A 13,930-nucleotide genomic window follows, 5' to 3' on the forward strand; every position below is an offset into this window, starting at 1 on the left:
AGGAACAAAGATGAAGAACTGATAAATATAGAGTGCTAGAGGAAAATTTTCTTCCTCTTCCAAGCCCCACTTCCGATCTACCTCTACTCTACGGGTGAGAACAAGCCCGAAGACTTTGGTATCCACCCCTCACAACAACCAACCTGAAGACTCTTATATGTAAGGAAGTGAACCAAATCCAATCCCCCAAGACACAATCAATCATTCAGGGGCACGAGTGTAATAAAAACAAAAGAAACAAATAGCCAGAAAGTATAATACAAGAGTCAAATGGTGCGTATTGGATGAAATTTCTATTCATCCATTAGTTTGCACTTTTATATATGAATTTTGCTGCGTACAACCGGCGTCTGCAACCACCGTATAATCGGCCGACGACAGCATTTAACAGAAATTTAAAAAAAGAAAAAGAGAACTCATCGGCTAAAATTTGGAGTTTGATATTTGGCATTTCGCATTTGAAAAGCCATTGGAAGAAGATAACTGAGAAGAAGCAGAAGAAAGGAACATTTCGCATTTGAGAAGCCGTCACATTTCGCATTTGCTCTGAAAAGAAGAAATAGAAGAAACATTTGGTTGGGCATTTCAAGAAGAAACTTTGCAAACTGGTATTAGTGTGGACATTTTGACTGAAATGAAGAAGCCATTGGAGTAGAAAAATGTCGAAACCCGTTTTGACGGAAAGGAAAAAGACCAACCTGCTCGCGCTCTGCTTTCTTCTCTATACTTCTTGTAGCCAAGAGCACAACAACTAGCTTGGCTTCTGCATAATTTGTGATTTTTTTTTTTTTGAAAATTTGAATCCATTAATCATAACGAAATTATAAATTTGACTTATCAATACAGAAAAATTTCGACTATAAGCCAACCTACGCATCTGCTCTGTAGCACCCCCGCACACTAAGTAGCGGACATTATCTTAACTTCTAAACCTCTCCGAAGAGAGAAAGCCCTTTGTACAAAACAGAATGACCAGCTCCTCTGACCTTCTAAGAAGGTGGATTAAGGGACACCACTGCTTTAGACACTAACTTCAAAAGCATACTCCTAATCTATTACTAACAGAATAACATAAAAACTACACTACCATACAAAACCAGACCACCACAGAAACCGAGCAGCAGCGAGAGCCTGGCGGCACACCCACCCCAGACGACGGCATCAGGAGCCCAAGCATAGCACGAGTACCCAGCTCGCATGCGGACCACAAAACCTCCATCAGAGGTTGGTCGTACGTCCACTAGCCGTAACATTGACTGCCTTTCTTCACAGCACAAGCCTCGGGTTGTGTCCGGTCAAAAAACTCCATCACCCGCTCGGTTTAAAACAAGTAATACAAAACAAAACCCAGAAAAACACTGACGGGCAGACAGATGAAAACCAAAAAAACAAGTAATACAGACAGAGGAAAAACAAAACAAAACCAGTGGTGCGTGCAACGCAACCACTCTTAGAGGGGGTCCGACGGTTTTTCGATGATCACCTGGAGTCTTAGGACCCAGAAAAGCCAAGTTTTGAGTCGACAAGTGGCTCCTCGGTGGCGCGTGACAGCCACGCTTTGGTTCTGTCTGATATTTCGTCCTGCATGTGCGGCCTACGCTCCCTCCCTTCTGGCACCGCGTTTGGTGGTCTTGAAGATCGGAAACTGTCCAACATTCTGGTGGGTTGCGTGTTGAAGGTCGGCAGCTGGAAACGATCCCGTCGGAACCCCCCTCCTTTATTTACCTAAAAACACATAAAAACCCAAAACAAACGGAAAAACGAACATAGAAACAGCAAATAGAGAGAAAAGAAGAGGGAAGGGAGGAGGGGGGAGGAGCCGAAGCTCCCACCCCCGTCGATCAATCTGGTCTGTTAGGGTTTTTTTGGAGAGAGAATAGAGGGTCGCGTTTGTTTTTTTTTTTTTATAATAAAAAATCTCCCACCCCCGTCGGTCGATCTGGTCTGTGATCTAGAACATATGTGCAATTACCTATTTTTCAGTTGCCAAAACCCAAGGGCCAAGGATGTGAAAATGAATGCTTTTGATGTCTAAATGAAGGGACCAAATGTTTGTTAAAGAGAGATGATTGCACTATAGTCAAAGCCAGAATTCCAACAAATCAAGAATTCCAAGAAGCTCAATCCACCCCTTTGACGAATTCCTTTGCAGCAACTTTAATGGAACTAGCTCTAACTCTCTAAATTTTAGAGTCAATTACATCAATGGGGACTGAATAATCAAAATGGGGCTTACGGCTAGGGAGAAGGGATGAACGGAAGAAAGAAGAAAGCTTATTGAAGGAAAAAGCTTAGAACAAAAAGGTAGAAGTGAGGAGATGTTTTCAGTGTGATTTACCTTTTAATAAAACGGTGTGTTTCAATAAATGAAATCCTGCAGAAAATTGGGAATGAATCACATTGTTTAATTTATCTGATATGGTGATTACATGTCGGTTGTATATAGCATTTTTCTTTATATATACTAGTAGAAGATGTTACATGCCTGAGGCACGTATGCCCAGTTGAATATTTTCTATATTTTTATCTTATTAACAACACACCTCATTAATTTACAAAATTTTTATAAGTAAATAAAAAAGTTGAAAATTTAACTAATATGTAACTTTTTTTTTCTTTTAGCCAATCACTCATAACTTGAAATCTACATTAGATTATTTATCACTCTCTCTTTAATAATAAAATATTATTATTCTTTATTATTAATATTTCTTTAATTAAATTATATAGATGAACATTACTCATATTATAATTTGTTATAGGATTATGGCATTATCATTTTACTTTGGACGATGCATGATGGAGTTTGCAAATAAAATAATTCTGGACCTCATCTCGTATTTTATATTAAATTTATACTTTTCCTATGGTAAAATATAGATTTTTTATATATATATATATTAAAAAAAACTGTTCTCATTTTACCTTACTTTTATATACCACATTATTAATTTATTTCTTCTCCAGTCATAAAAGGCGTTGCATCCAACATGAGTCCATATATCAGACTTTTTATACAAACTATTATTTTATATATACCTACATTACTATCATTTATGTTCAATCAGCATAGAATAATTTAATTTAAAAAGGATTGAAATCCAGCCATTATGTGATTAATGGGATGGTAATCACACGTGTAACAAATATTAAATAATAATATTTCATTTTATTTATTTATAACATCGTTTGCAACATTAAATAGATCGAAATCCAGCCATTTTATAATGAATGAGATGAGATAGTTTGATTTTGTGTAATCAAACTAATTCCTATATTTGTCATAGTGATGACGAGGATGCATGCATTACAAGGGCTATAGGCATAGGCTTGAAACAAAACTCCATCGTTAATGATTAAGAAACAAAAACTAGGAGGTAAAAATGAATGAGATTAAAACATGTGAGCATACAATTCAAATAGAATCAGTTCAACTAATTTCAAGAAAGACACACATATGAAAGAGATTACAACCCAAGGTAAATAGATATAGCTTAAGTACATAGGAAGTATATAAGAGACAACACCTTAATACAAGATAGGAACTAGAAAAGGCTAAAAGCAAATCACAAAGATTTTCTCCATTCAATACAAGAGCCTTAGCCCAAATACACAAAATACTAAAGAAAAAGTCTCTTAAGTTCTCCCATTGAATGTTTTCTATCTTCAAAATACCGCTCATTCATTTCCAACTATAAGTACCACATCAAACACGAAGGTATAGCTTGTGCAAAAGATTCATCACATGCTTAGGCATCACCCAAGCAATACTCATTTTACCAAAAATCTCATTCCACAAGGTCTTAACCACCTCATAATGAAAAAACAAATGATCAATAGATTTATCATCTTTCTTACACATGAATCACCAATCCTCAACAAATAATCCACGCTTTCCCCAATTATCTGTGGCCAAAGTTTTTCCAAGGGATACCAACCAACAGAAAAATGCCACCTTACTAGGCACCTTAGATCTCCAAATGCATTTTCAATGGAATTTATTGATACAATGATAAGTTAAAGCCTTATAAAAAGAGCTAACTGAAATTCTATAATTTCTAGCATGAATCGACATCAAACTATTTTCCCTTCCTTGAACAATCTTCATATAATATAATATTTCAAAAAAATCAAAGACGACATTCCCTTTCCAATCATGCACATCTCTAATAAAATTGACATTCCATTGAAGATCATAGTTTAACAAAAATAAAGGAATTGGCCACTACAGCGCCTTGATTTCTAGCAATCTTAAAGAGGGAGAGATAAACATTCTTTAGTGCAGAATCCCCAAACAAATATCATACCAAAATTAATCATTATCTCACCACCCACCTTGTATTTAAAATGATTGACTAATTGCCCCCAACCAATCCAAATAGACTTTCACAAACTGACCCCACACTTCTCTAACTTCGTTAGAACACAAACTCCCCCACATCTCCCATTTCTAGCATCAACAATATTTCTCCATAACACATCCATCTCAAGATACCTCCGTAGCCATTTTCCAAGATGAGCTTTCTTAAAAAGTTTCAGATTTCAAACCCTGATCATCCACAAAAACTGGTGAGTAAATCTTATTCCAACCAATCAAATGAAAATTTCTTTCTTCCCCATTACCTCTACACAAGAAATTTTTGAAAAATCCTCTAAATTCTATTAGCCACCCTTAAAGGCAAAGAAAAAAGAAAAAAGAAATATGTATGAAGATTAATCAACATGCTCTTTATCAAAGTAATTATTTTCCCTTTAGACAAATACATATTTTTTCAACCAGTCAACCTCCTCTCAATCTTCTAAATCATAATGTTATGGACGTGCTTCGGATTCCTAACCTCCCGTAGCCTATTGCAAGAAGAGAGAAAAAGGCTCAAAGGTATAGGGACACCTGCAATACCGAAGTTAGGAGAATTTTTGTAATATTGATTGTAGATTAGAATGAAAATATTTGCATACCTTCTTGAATGCAAGTTGATGGAGAGAGAGAGAGAGAGAGAGAGAGAGAGAGAGAGGAGGGGGGCAATGGGCACTCTCTGGAGACTCGTAACTGCTTTATCTCTAATTTGAAACCAAATTGAGGCTCGTTATTTAAATTTTCCTCTTGTTACTTGCAATTTATCTAATCCATATAGAGCTATCGAAATATCTTGGCCGTTGGAAATTAGTAGCTTCTGATCGTGGCTATGATTTATAGCCAGCCTGGTGTTTTAACTGGTGCCCAGGTATGGCTTGCCCCCTAGTCGCTTAATAGGCCCAGAGAAAGGAAAAAGAAGCATGTCTTCTCCTCGCAGCATTTCAAATCATCAAAGATTTGTAAGTTTCAACTAAGGAAGATTATTCCATAGGTAACAAGAATGCCTCAAATTCAAAATATTAAAAACCAGATTCCACCAAAACTTTTTCAAACTTAGATGAGTTAATTTTAAGACCATACAACTTTTTTTTTTTTTTTTGTCACGACCAGACAACTTTAAAACATAACAAACGTTATTCTTAAAAAAAAAAAAAAAAAAAAAAAAAAGAAAGTAAGTGTGGTCAGCAAAGAGACTTGGATGGAAGATGTACGGGTGTGTTAAAAAACGTGGATTTCACTCGAAATGCCATGCAAGTCGGCCATGCCTCTTCTCTTTACTCTTTTGTCTCTGCTTCGCAATGCCGCTTCACCTTCCCCTTAATCACAGTAACGATCACATTTCCATTTCTACCGTTAACCCCCCCCAATCCCCGATCGGCTGCACTTCGCTATTTCTCTTCGTAGCCCAAAATCCTTCACTCTCTCTCTCTTGGAAAATGGCAAAAACCCTTGGCTTCTCTTCTCTCCTGCTTTTTTTGACCCTCCTCGACGTTCCGCACTCTCGTGCGTCGATCCCGCAGAAGAGAACCGTTTCAAGGGCCCAGAACGGTGTTGTGGGCACGGAGCTGTGGTGCGTGGCGAAGAACAACGCGGAGGACGCCGCTTTGCAGGCATCTCTGGACTGGGCCTGCGGGCCCGGTGCCGCCGACTGCGGTCCTATCCGGCAAGGCGGTTCCTGCTACGACCCGAATGACATCCAGGCTACGGCTTCTTTTGCCTTCAATGACTACTACTTGAGGCACGGCTTGACTGACGACAGTTGTTTCTTTGATAACACTGCCGCCCTCACTTCTTTGAACCCTAGTGAGTACCAAAAAGTTTTTTGCATCCCATATATTTTTCATTCTAAGCTTTTAGTGTTTGCTCTTGGGATTCTTCAGTCCTAGTTTGATTGGATATGTTTAGAGGGCTACTCGAGCTAATTTTAGTAGCCCCATTAATATTTTCATCAACTTCGTTTAGTTTGAATCCACTAAGACCAAGTGAGAAAAATTTCTGGGACCAGGGCTTTGGGATTGGAAAACTTTCGCCCTTCTTTGGTTATTCTTAAATGGTGAAGGGTTTTTTATCAGAACTTCTTTTCAATGTTTTGATTGCAGGTCATGATAAATGCAAATTCCCATCCAGGTAATTGTTCTGAGTTTAGTTTCATCTATTTGGTTCTGTAAGTCAGAAGATTATTTATTGGGAAAAATCAATGCTTCGAATGGTAAGACGTAATTCGCGAAGTTTCTGTCAATTGAGGGAACTGCATTAGAAATGCACATAATTTAGGTTTTATTCTAAGGGAAAAATTCAAGATTCTGTTTTGGGCATTCTCACTTTTTCTGTGGAACTTGATGAAGTTTACGAGTTAATATACTAGGAACTTAGGAAGTCCAGGGCATGGTTACCCATGCTGGATCCGTGTACTGAAGGCAGAGGCTAATTTTATTCTTCCAAGCTAAATTATTTCAAAACCCAGCTAATGTGTAAATAGTTATCAGAACACGCCTCTAAAGATTTGGACGGCACAGTACTATTGGGCTTCTAATTTGGAACCATGCCATGTTTTTCCGTCACATTGTCCCTTGAGGTTACAGCCCAAGTAAATTTAACCAACGCGAGATGAAACATACCCTTTCCTCATATGTTATTGATAATGGTCGTATTTCCAAGATTTACTGCAATATCATAACAGGGTCTTTTGGTTTTCTTGATTGTGAATATTCACGCATTTTTTTTATGCAGCTTGTCGGTGAACAATGGAGGCCTTTCCAGTCCCACAACAACAGTTGGAATGGGGCCAAGTGAACATATGAGCGGCTGCACTCAGATTGGTCAACACTGGTTTTGGCCTGTTATTACCTGTCATATGTTCATTTTGATTACATGGGTTGTTTCACAATGGTAAAGAACTACTTTGCCCTTTTTTCCCTTAAATTAAGCTGTCAGTGAATAGTAAGGCAAAGGCCTTTTTTCCCTTAAATCCGCAGTATATATTATATTAGGTTAGTGATAAATGAGTCTTGTTTGTCCTTTACTGTTATGTTTTAGCTTTTTGAGATTTGTAAAATGTTAACTAAATCAAGTTGATTTAAATTATTGTGCCTGCAGCCAAATGGGATTTTATGGGTTATTCGTGGGGAATACATATGTGAACCCTATGGATGGCTTAGATACTGATTCCTAGAATGATCCCGTGCTTGCTTTTGTAGGTTTTTAGCAATCTCAGAACTGATATGACTACAGTTATGCATCCCATTGTACATTGGAAATTTATTTTATGCCTTGTTTGAATTATGATTGTTGCTATATACTAGAATATATATTGGTGGCAGTGTACAAATATATGTCTACAACATAAATACAGTAGCCATGTTTGTAGTGGCCAGTTGGGGGGGAACAATTTCAATTGCTTAGAGATGTTGTGGTTCAAAAGATTTATTTGAGGTGGAGAGGTTTGCAGAATAATTTTGAATGACCTCCTTTTCATCATCTTCTACTTCTGCAATACAGCTCTATAATATTTCCATCCACCCTTCACCGATCAAAAATATATACACATTTCTATCCACTCTTCGAAAAGCCTGGAAATCTTTGAAGTGCCATTTCCCTGAAACGGTCCATGGTTCATCTCATCGGCTTATTCTATTATTGGGGTTATCAATATTTGTTAATGTTTGCTTCTCCATTCTTCTTTGATTAGTTGCTTTTACTCGTGTTGGAAGATTTGTACCTCAGTGGTGTCATACCTCGCCATTTTGGTAAACAAACGCAACAAATAAGTGGAGCAGTGTGAACCTCTTTTTGGCGACCCACTTATTGTATAAAGAAGCTACAGCTCATGCACCAATTTCTTCACTAACCCATGAATGTGTTGTTTAAACAAGGATAACATCTTTTCGTGGAGCCCTCATCCAGAGCTGGTTTGCTTTTTTTTTTTTTGGGTTCTAAATAAGTGACTGAAATCCCCTTGTCATAATTGGGGAAGAATTATCAGAAAGAAAATAGTAAAGGGGAAAGAGGCAAGAATTTAGTAAGACAAATAATTTATTAAAAAAAAAAAAAAACGCTCGAGGGAGAAAGGGATAGATCAGAGGGAGAACTAAAGTAGAAGATCATTGGAGTCCTCACAAGATGCCTCTCATTTTAACATAAAAGTCATTATCAGATTGAATGCACATCCGGATTACCCATAAACCCCACATTGAATCTCTCTCTCTCCCTAAGTGAAAAGACCATTGTTTCCATGCTGCAGTTTTTTTCAACTCTCTGGCTATCGTCCGCCTGCACACATTGTCAAGGCGATTTTCTAATAAAGTGTGCTCACATGTCATAATTTTACCATTTAAATGTTGTGATCCACACACCGGCTCGAGAATAGAGTAATCCTAAAATTATTAAAGATTAGGCTGAAACGGTGGAGGGAGCATGTGATGTAAACTTCTCCATGGTTTGTCAATATTTTCCCACCATAGTTGAAGTTCAGAAGTCAGAATTGGGTTTTTGTTTTTGTTCAAAGTCTCTTTCTTAACTACGTGGGAAAATATTGACCTCGCAAGAAACCACAAGCCTGAGGTTTGTTATTTGGGAGGTGGATTATATATCTACACTCTAATGCAACGATGTTGATTTATTCTTTTAGGGGTTGGTTTGTAGAATATGTGGCATCTTAATTGGAAGGCTAGCTATATGCTTCATTGTTCATCTCTCCCTGATACAGGGTAATTTTTGCTTATGACATAAAATTAATTTTTTGTCTTAAATATTAGGACTTCTTTTATATTCGATGAAAGGGGCATTATTCATCAACTAAAAAGACTGACTGAAGAACAAATTTGAGAGTAGTCTATAAAAATAATTGACCAAATTACTAAATTTGGAAGGAGATTGATGATAATTTGGAAAGATTTCCCATGAAGCCTATAAACTTGTTGTATATATGTTGGCCATGAAGCCTTTAAGTTATCATTTCTCACTAATTTAATAACTTGAATATTGGACCAATAATCTTAAATGATTAATGTTATACATCATATTCATTTTACTTTCATCTTACTATATAAGATGTAACACATTTATCACCATTAAATGATAAAGAATAATAAAATAAAAGTGTTACATCTTACATGGTAAAATGAAAGTGAAATAACGATAGCGCGATATTTAGAATTTTTCAATCTCAACTATTGCATAGCTATCAAATTATAGAAAATATTTTAAATTCAAGTTGTATTCGCAAACAAAAGATTACATGTGGTGGGTTTCTTTCCTCCCCACCTTGATCTATCTCTATTTCAGGATGAGGCGGTCTTCCTAAGGTGTGGTTTGGATGGTGAGATGATATAGGATAATTATAATAAATGAAAGTTGAAAGTTGAATAAATTATTATTATAATATTATTACTGTTTTGAGATTTGAAAAAGTTAAATTATTTATTATATTTTATATGAAAATTTAAAAAAGTTATAATAATGAAATGAAACACATTTACTATCCAAAACGAGGCTTTTTAGTGGAGATAGTATATATTTTTGAGGTCAACGCCTGTTTTGGGGTTGCCTCTTCTCAATTGGTTTCAAAGCTTATTATGTGATTGTCCCTCCTCAATTGATTTTCGGGTTCATTTTGAGATAAAATGAGATAATGTGTGATAATATCTTAAGGGCCAACATTAATATTCGATAAACATTGTATGATATATTTCATATGTTTATTTCTCTTTCACACTATATTCTATAGTTCGAACAATAATTCAAGAGGATTTAAATTCAAGACGATCGATGGAATCTAATAAAGTAAGCACAAGACAAACTCAACCCTCGATTGTCCCTCCAAAACTTGTTTCTCCACCTATATATTTTGAGATTCTTATCTATCAATCAAATTTAGGGACACATATTGATATTGTCTATTTTGTTCATTTTCAGAAAACTGTCATCTCATTTTATCTCATCTCATCTTAATTATTATAATGTTTTTAAATTCATATACAAAATAAAATAAACAATACAACATTTTCAAATTCTAATACAAAAATAATATTATAATAATATTTTATTCAACTTTCAACTTTAATCTCAATTTATCTCATCTCATCTCATATCTAAAAACAAACAAAGACTCTTGTAAGGATAAAAATTTAATTTGGTCCTCAACCTGCTCTACTTGTTATGGAAGCTCTATTGCTATGTAAGAAGCTGTAGCAGCTCAGTGTACACGTCATGTGCAAGTTGCACCCTAGAATTAATATATTGGAGTCATGGTTGGACTTTTTTTACATGTTAGATACAATTATTAAATTATACAAATGTCGCACGCTTATTATAAAAAATAATAAATCTTATTATTAAAAATTTAAATTTTTTTAATATAAATTCTATGTTTATTAAATTTTATTTTAAAATATAAATAATATTTACCTAGTCTATAACTGTGCACAAAACGGGAATTCTATTGTTTGTGATCATGCATTGATTTTTCCAGTCTTTTCTTACAGCGTACTTACAAGGGTCAAACTATTAGAAGATTAGCCCACAAATGGTTCCTCGTTCCAAACTGGAATTTCCAAAAAGTGGGCCCTCAAATAAAAACGAGTTTCCTTTCCGCCCGCAAAATTAATCTAAATGCAACTTGCATGCGTTCACACCCATGACAATTTGAGTCAAATTTTGCTACGTTTCAAATTCCAACAAATCCACACGTGTATATATATATATATATATTAATATATAAAATAAATAATAAAATTTAGCTCCTCTCATCAATTTATAATTTTAAAATAAATAGTATACTCATAATATATATAAAATTGAGTTTTCTTATCAAATAATATGTGATTTTTTTTGTCTGAGCATAATCAAAAAAGGTCGTAAAAAACCACAAACACATTTTCTAATTAAATAAATCCTAAAATAATTAATAAATTAACAATGTATGACTGTATAACGTACCACTTGGATGCAAGTCAAGGATCAGTGAACAGCCACCCTTAACGTAAATTAATTAATTCAATACATATCATGCATGTGTTTTTCTTTTAAGATCAGCTAAAATTATTTCATAGTTATGAAATTGAAAATGACCTCGATCACCAGCATTTTATGACAAGTATATATGTCTTCATGATTTTGAGTAATGCATGGTAGATATAATTTTAATAATACGTGCGAACTCTTAACAGCTAAAACTACAGAGTTAATTAGTTATGAGCTTAGTTTCAGATCATGTATTAAATCCCATTTAGATGTTAAGCGGAATTAAATTTTTTATAAATAGTAATGATCAGTCGAAATGGTAGTATGAGTTTTGTTAGACTCAATTAAGATAAATTTAGATATATTTAAATATATATTTGTAGAAAGTTAAAAAATATTATAAATCCCATATGTAAAAATGTCTTAAGTTGAAAAAAGTTTAAGTCTCACATTTAAAGAGATTTTGAATTAAGATAAATTTAATAATTTAATATTTGAATATTTAGATAATAATTGATTCCAAACGGTGCCTTAAACTCCTGACCTTTGTGTGGTTTTTCAAAGTTTGAACTTGGACTAATGGATTTCCACGTAAATTAAGGGTCAAACGATACTGTTAGGATTAATTATTCAAAATAAGGTCAATCTTTCACACCAACTATACTGCATCTAAAGATCGAAGACGTGTGTACGTACATCAGGAAGAATCAAAGAACAGATCATCATCATCATCATCGTCGTCGATTCATCAACAATTGATTATCTATCTATATATATTTTCTAATACCGATTGATTCCTTTCATTATCAATACGTATCCCAAAGGTCAACAATATATATAAAACTTATGTGATCTCAAAAAAAAAACTTAAAAAAATCATCGGCCGGTCGATTTTATTTTTATAGCATATATAATTAAATATTAGTATCACTTCATGATCACATCACATCACATGGGGAGCACCTAATTTTAATTTATATATATTGCCAGTTATAATTATCTTTATTATCCACCTTGTAGGTTACCAAACATCCATCACGTCTTCTAATTTAGACCAAGCAATTAATATTAATATTTCATAAACAATATTGTCTATAATAACAAGTCTCTGACCTTTTATTTTTTTTTATTTTTTCACTCCCCTCAATCTATGCAGAAGTATATAGAGATTCAAAAAAGTCTGACAACGTACGCGTACACTTTTGCTGAATATATAAATATATATATATATATATATATGTATGTATGTATGTATCATTGGCTCCAGATCTATATATTCGGTTAGAACCAATTGTATATCTATCTGATGACGTATACCTTATACTCACTCATATTGATCTCTAATGGAAATGGAAAATCATGTATTTTTCCAAGGAAAATAAGAAGTAAAACCAGTACCGTCTTATTACCTGAAAATTAATTACTTACTGTCTCTCTAAATCTTCTATGGCGTCGTCTTCACCGCTGCAAGAATGAATTATTCTGGACGATCTTTCCCTACTAAGAATCCTTTTGAATGAGTTTAATCGTGAGGTTGAACCGCTAGCCTTTTCTGTTGATTGGCTGCAACCATCAGATGTTCCTTCTTCCATGTATGAAACTCCAGGATTCTGCAGACTGCCCAAACGTGGATCCGTGGGTGCGGTAATGCCTCCGGCTAGACCTGCCGGACCCTCGCGAGACACGGGCTGAACCAGGGGCTGGGCCTCGGTTCGACAAATGGGACACGTCGAGTGTGAACCCAACCACTTATCTATGCATTCCGCATGGAAAATGTGCTTGCAGTTTGGTAGCAACCTAGCCATTTCCTCATTCGCTAACCTGCTTAAACACACCGCGCACTCCGTCGCCGACTCATCATCCTGGTCATGATGATGATCTCTGTCATCCCTTTGCTTGAAAACAAACACGGGCAACGAAGCGATGACAGTTGCATCGAGTCCGGGCTTGGGTTGCTGGCTGGAGCGGGCATGAGCGACGGTTAACCCCAGTTGACGGATGGCTGCTCGGCGACGTGCCTGGCGGCGTAGCACACACCTCGCATATATGTGCAAGGCAATAACCAACAAGATCACCACCGATAATGAAACGATGGCCACGAGCATGATCTTGCTATTGAAATCGTTACTTACTTTTCTATGAGGGGATAAATTAAGGTGTGGCCATGGTCCGTTTTCATCATCATCACTTTCTTCGAGAAACCGCTTAGAGGAGGAGGAAGGCATGGTGGGATTTGCGATGACGGAGGATTTGGGAAGATGAGAGGAAATGAGCAAATTAATATGTTGTTTGTGAGAGAAGCTGTGTGCGTAGGTTGTGGGCTTTTGTGTGTAAATCAGGTGAAGATATCTTGCTAAATGCGTGGAGGACTGGGTTTCTCAAAAAAATAACAAGAGAAAATGGAGTAATTAAGTAGAAACACACCATCTTTTCAAAGTGGTTGACTGCTGAATGTTGACTTTCCATTTCCTGTATTTTGCTCTTTAATTAATTCATTGTATTTCTCTCAATTACCAAAAAAAAAAAATATCCCAAGTTTAGGAGAATTCAATTAATACGTACGTACGTTAATTTCCTTAATTTTGAAGAGAAAATATATATAATACCTCGACG

General features: G+C 35.5%; 2 protein-coding genes across 2 annotated transcripts; one reads left to right on the plus strand and one right to left on the minus strand.

Moving 5' to 3' along the window:
* The first annotated feature begins 5,578 nt into the window (after positions 1-5,578).
* LOC122304073 (PLASMODESMATA CALLOSE-BINDING PROTEIN 5-like) lies at positions 5,579-7,441 on the plus strand. Its single transcript, XM_043116118.1, has 3 exons — positions 5,579-6,160; positions 6,457-6,484; positions 7,088-7,441. The coding sequence occupies exons 1-3, from the start codon at positions 5,656-5,658 to the stop codon at positions 7,248-7,250; spliced, it is 696 nt and encodes a 231-aa protein (XP_042972052.1). The 5' UTR covers positions 5,579-5,655; the 3' UTR covers positions 7,251-7,441.
* A 4,958-nt stretch (positions 7,442-12,399) lies between these two features.
* Positions 12,400-13,698, minus strand: LOC122305587 (E3 ubiquitin-protein ligase ATL41-like). Its single transcript, XM_043118182.1, has one exon. It carries the CDS (start codon positions 13,540-13,542, stop codon positions 12,742-12,744), a length of 801 nt encoding a protein of 266 aa, XP_042974116.1. The 5' UTR covers positions 13,543-13,698; the 3' UTR covers positions 12,400-12,741.
* Positions 13,699-13,930: the final 232 nt, after the last annotated feature.

Source organism: Carya illinoinensis, chromosome 3, assembly GCF_018687715.1.
Source record: "Carya illinoinensis cultivar Pawnee chromosome 3, C.illinoinensisPawnee_v1, whole genome shotgun sequence".
Classification (NCBI taxonomy): domain Eukaryota; kingdom Viridiplantae; phylum Streptophyta; class Magnoliopsida; order Fagales; family Juglandaceae; genus Carya; species Carya illinoinensis.

Bases quoted from the DNA above. Each gene is read 5' to 3' on its own strand.
- LOC122304073 (XM_043116118.1), top strand. From the start codon at position 5,656: ATGCCGCTTCACCTTCCCCTTAATCACAGTAACGATCACATTTCCATT. The intron at 6,161-6,456 runs GTGAGTACCAAA...TTTTGATTGCAG, and splicing joins CCTCACTTCTTTGAACCCTA to GTCATGATAAATGCAAATTC. The intron at 6,485-7,087 runs GTAATTGTTCTG...TTTTTTATGCAG, and splicing joins AAATGCAAATTCCCATCCAG to CTTGTCGGTGAACAATGGAG.
- LOC122305587 (XM_043118182.1), bottom strand. From the start codon at position 13,542: ATGCCTTCCTCCTCCTCTAAGCGGTTTCTCGAAGAAAGTGATGATGAT.